The sequence below is a fragment of the Calidris pugnax genome, unplaced genomic scaffold (genome assembly GCF_001431845.1).
Source record: "Calidris pugnax isolate Ruff unplaced genomic scaffold, ASM143184v1 scaffold20, whole genome shotgun sequence".
NCBI classification, from domain to species: domain Eukaryota; kingdom Metazoa; phylum Chordata; class Aves; order Charadriiformes; family Scolopacidae; genus Calidris; species Calidris pugnax.
In genome coordinates, this window is record NW_015094510.1 from 7,862,141 (window position 1) to 7,866,689 (window position 4,549).

The 4,549-nt window shown below is 42.8% G+C and overlaps 1 protein-coding gene across 1 annotated transcript in view; it reads left to right on the top strand.

Annotated features, from left to right (window-relative positions):
* PCDH20 (protocadherin 20) overlaps positions 1–4,133 on the top strand; it is a 5,229-nt gene extending 1,096 nt beyond the window's left edge. The window contains exon 2 of the mRNA XM_014965713.1: positions 45–4,133. Within this exon, the coding sequence (XP_014821199.1) occupies positions 45–2,744 (2,700 nt within the window). The 3' untranslated portion in view covers positions 2,745–4,133. The remainder of the gene's footprint in view (positions 1–44) is intronic.
* The last annotated feature ends 416 nt before the right edge of the window (positions 4,134–4,549 follow it).

Consider the following 4,549-nt stretch of genomic DNA (forward strand, 5'->3'; position numbering starts at 1 on the left):
TAACACCACCCCTTCCCTGCACCCCTCTGCCTCTTTCTCCTCAGCACTTGCTCCTCTTCCTGCTCTTCGTTGGACCTTTCAACTGCTTTGCCAGTTACAGCCGCGCCACTGAGCTCTTCTACAGCCTCAACGAGGGGCTGCCCGCTGGGGTGCTCATCGGCAGCCTGGCCCGTGACCTGCGGTTGCCGACAGCTAGTGGGCAGCACCCTGCGGCCTCCCAGCCCCCGCTCTCCTTCACCCTGGCCTCCCGTGGCTTGGGGGGACAGTACGTGCAGTTGGACAACCGCTCGGGAGAGCTGCACACCTCGGCCGTGGAGATTGACCGGGAAGCTCTGTGCGTGGAGAGCAGCGGGGTCACCGTCTTTGGGGGAGAAGCTGCTGTCTCCTCCTCCTCTTCCCCTTCATCCGAGTCATGCCTGCTGCTGCTGGATGTGCTGGTGCTGCCACAGGAATATTTCCGCCTGGTGAAGGTGAAAATTGCTATCCGGGATGTCAACGACAATGCGCCCCGCTTTCCTGTGCCCCACATCCGCCTCTCGGTACCTGAGAATGCCCCTGTGAACACCCGACTGGCTATCGAGCACCCTGCCCTTGACCCTGATGTGGGCACCAACGGTGTCCAGACCTACCGCCTGCGAGACAACTACGGTGTCTTCACCCTGGATGTGGAGGAGAATGAGAGTGGGGAGAGGACTCCCTACCTGATCGTCATGGGGGCTCTGGACAGGGAGACGCGGCAGGAGTATGTCACAGTTATTGTTGCTGAGGATGGGGGGACTCCTCCGCTCATGGGCAGTGCCACCCTCACTATTGGCATCAGCGACATCAATGACAACTGCCCCCAGTTCAGTGACTCGCAGCTCAACATCACTCTTTATGGGAATTCCAGTCTAGGGACACACGTGGCCACTGTCCATGCAGTTGACATGGACCTTGGATCCAATGCTCAGATCACCTACTCTTACAGCCAGAAGGTTCCCCAGTCATCTAGAGACTTGTTTCATCTGGACGAAAGCACAGGAGCCATCACACTCTCCAGTAAAGTTGATGGGGACACTCCAAGGCTACACAGGCTGATCATATTGGGCAATGGTCCTGGTTGTATCCCGGCTGTGATCACAGTGCTAGTGACCATCATCAAAGTCATGATGAGGCCACCTGAAGTTGTCCCTCGTTTCATAGCTAATGAAGCAGAAGGGGTGGTGTACTTAAAGGAACTGGAGCCTATCAACACACCAATAGCATTTTTTACCATCAAAGACCCTGATGAAAAATACAAAGTCAATTGCTATTTGGATGGTGATGGGCCTTTCAGACTTTCACCGTACAAGCCATACAATAATGAATACCTGTTAGAGACCACAAAGCCTTTGGACTATGAGACACAACAGCTGTATGAAATCTCTGTAGTTGCGTGGAACTCTGAAGGTTTTCATGTCAGCAAAATAGTCAAAGTACAGGTTCTGGATGACAATGACAACTCACCAGTTTTTTCTCAACAGCTGATTGAATTATCCATTGAGGAGAACAATGTTCCCAATGCTTTCTTGACCAAACTGCATGCTACAGATGCTGACAGCGGAGAAAGAGGGCAAGTGTCCTACTTTTTAGGTCCTGATGCTCCTTCCTATTTTTCTTTAGATAGAACCACAGGAGTTCTTACTGTTTCCACCCAATTGGACAGAGAAGAAAAAGAGAAATACAGATATACTGTCAAAGCAGTAGATTCTGGGTTCCCTCCGAGAGAATCAATAGCAACTGTCACCATCACTGTATTGGATAAAAATGATAATAGTCCAAGATTTATCAATAAGGATTTCAGCTTTTTTGTGCCAGAAAACTTCCCAGGTTTTGGTGAAATTGGAGTTATAAGTGTCACAGATGCTGATGCAGGGCAAAACGGATGGGTTGCCCTTTCAGTTCTGAATGGGAGTGATATTTTTGTCATAGATACTGGAAAAGGAGTTTTGAGAGCTAAAGTTTCCCTGGACAGGGAGCAGCAAAGCTCCTACGTTCTGTGGATCGAAGCAGTTGATGGTGGTGATCCTGCCCTCTCTTCTACAGCAAAAATAACAATCCTTCTTCTGGACATAAATGACAACCCCCCTTTGGTCTTGTTTCCTCAATCTAATATGTCTTATTTGTTGGTCCTTCCTTCTACCCTTCCTGGCTCTCCCATCACTGAGGTCTATGCTGTCGATAAAGACACTGGCATGAATGCAGTCATAGCTTACAGCATCATAGGAAGAAGAGGCCCTCGACCAGAGTCATTTAGGATTGACCCCAAAACTGGTAATATCACCTTGGAAGAATCACTGATGCAGAATGACTATGGCCTCTATCGGCTGCTTGTAAAAGTTAGTGATCATGGCTATCCAGAACCTCTTCATTCCACCGTCATGGTGAACCTTTTCGTCAATGACACTGTTAGCAATGAGAGCTACATTGAAAGTTTGTTAAGAAAGGAGCCCGATATCAGCATAGAAGAAAAGCAGCCACAAATATCGATAGAGCCTACACATAAAAAAATGGAGTCAGCATCCTGCATGCCTACCTTGGTAGCTCTGTCAATAATAAGCTTGGGTTCAATTGCTTTAGTAACAGGAATGGGCATTTACATCTGTCTAAGAAAAGGGAAAAAGCATCACAGAGCAGATGAAAACTTGGAAGTACAAATCCCATTAAATGGAAGAATTAACCTGCACATGTTGGAGAAGAAACCGATGGAAATTTCTAACATTTGACATTTCTTTCTGGATAAATGCAACATCTGAAAAACCTTGGACAGCTCTGAAACACCTAGCCGTGGGTTGTATTGACAGAGGTTGCAATGAAGGACTGCTTATTTATAAGTTAATAATATTATAAATGTAAATAGCTGTTTACAGTTTTTTAAATTCAAATTCAGTGTACAGCTTTTTTATGAAACCTTAGTAACTAACAGCTAGCACCCTGTCTATAAAAACATGGACATCATTTGCAGCTTCCATAAATCACTAAGATCAGTGATCATAACAAAGGGGAAGGTAAGACGATTCTTTAAACTCAAGTTTTAAAAGTCTTTTTAACCACAAGAGGGCATCAGATGCTCCTGAGCAGGGAACTGTTCGAGGTACTGTCCATGAGATAAATACAGAGTATATTTTAACTATATTGGTTTTAATAGAAAATACACATTGGCATACAGACATTTAACCACAAAAAAAGAGGAGTGTCTGTCCCGATGTATGTCTACTTAAAAGAATAAAGACATTAAAATGCACTAGTAATAAAAAAAAAAAATAAAAAAGAGAATGTTTATTACCTCACAAGTAAAGCTTATACAGTAGGATAGAAAAGGCATTAACAAGAAGTGCAATTCCTGTTGAGCAAGAATGCAAGGTATTGTAATGAGAATCTGAACTGCTGTGACGTATCATCTTTCATTTGCTCCAGATTTCACTCACATTATCATTTGCTCCAGCAGCCTGCTGGTCATTTTTATGGAAACATTATATTTAGTATTTCCTACAGCAAATAGTGACAGAACCCCATGCTCATCCTCGTAAACATGCCAGATGCAAGGAAGCAAGAGAATGGCTAAATCTTTAGTTGTCACAGACTTGGTGATATTTTTTGTACTTTGAGCAATCTGTCAGTAGTACTCCATCAGTTTGGTTGTGTAATAGATTTTTTCATGTGATACTTCTCAATCTGATCTGCCAGATGAAAACAAAAATCGCTTCATATACTAAGGAATTATAGGACTTAGTTTATTCTGACTGTTGCTCCTTTCTGGATTGGTATTTCATGTGAAAGATCTTGTTTCTGACTTTTGGCGACCATTCCTGGCTCCTTTTCATTGGCTTTGGTTTTGGATTAGATCCAAAATCTAACTTGTAAGACTGGTGGCATATTTTCTTGATAATTTATTCTTTGCTGTATCCTCTGCAACAAAGCAGCAGGTTTATCGGTGATGTATCACTTTCACTTCATTTTAAGAGCTGAGAACTATCTTTTGTATGATGATTACATCAAATTTCTCTGTGTGAACAAGATAAATTAGTGTTATGCTTAAAACTGATTATTTTGATTTCTGGCATCATATGTCTGTAATGTACCAAAAGTGTTTATATGTCTGCAAATTAAAGCTATATATTTTCATAATAACTTATGTGCTCTCTCTCTCTCTGTCTTTTACCTCTAATTACAAAGCTAAATATTATTTAGGTTAAAAGAAATACTTATTTCACAAATGCTTAGGTGCAGGCTATCTTTTCTGACATATTCTTTCCAAAATTAGTACACTTCAGAATCATTAATGAGAATTTATGCTGTACTTCTTGAAATTACTGGCAAAGGAGATTGTATTCCAGCTGATGTAAGTGGGGCAGCAGCTGGTATCTCTTTTAAAAGTAGGGAATGCGATTTGAGGCAGTTTTTGATTTTTCTGTCTGTGATTGGCACATTACTTCACCTTGAGCCTATTGAAATGTTAGAGCTTAAGATCCTGATTTTGCTTAGCCTAAGTAAGAATAGTAACATAATGCCAAGATTTTGCCATTCTACC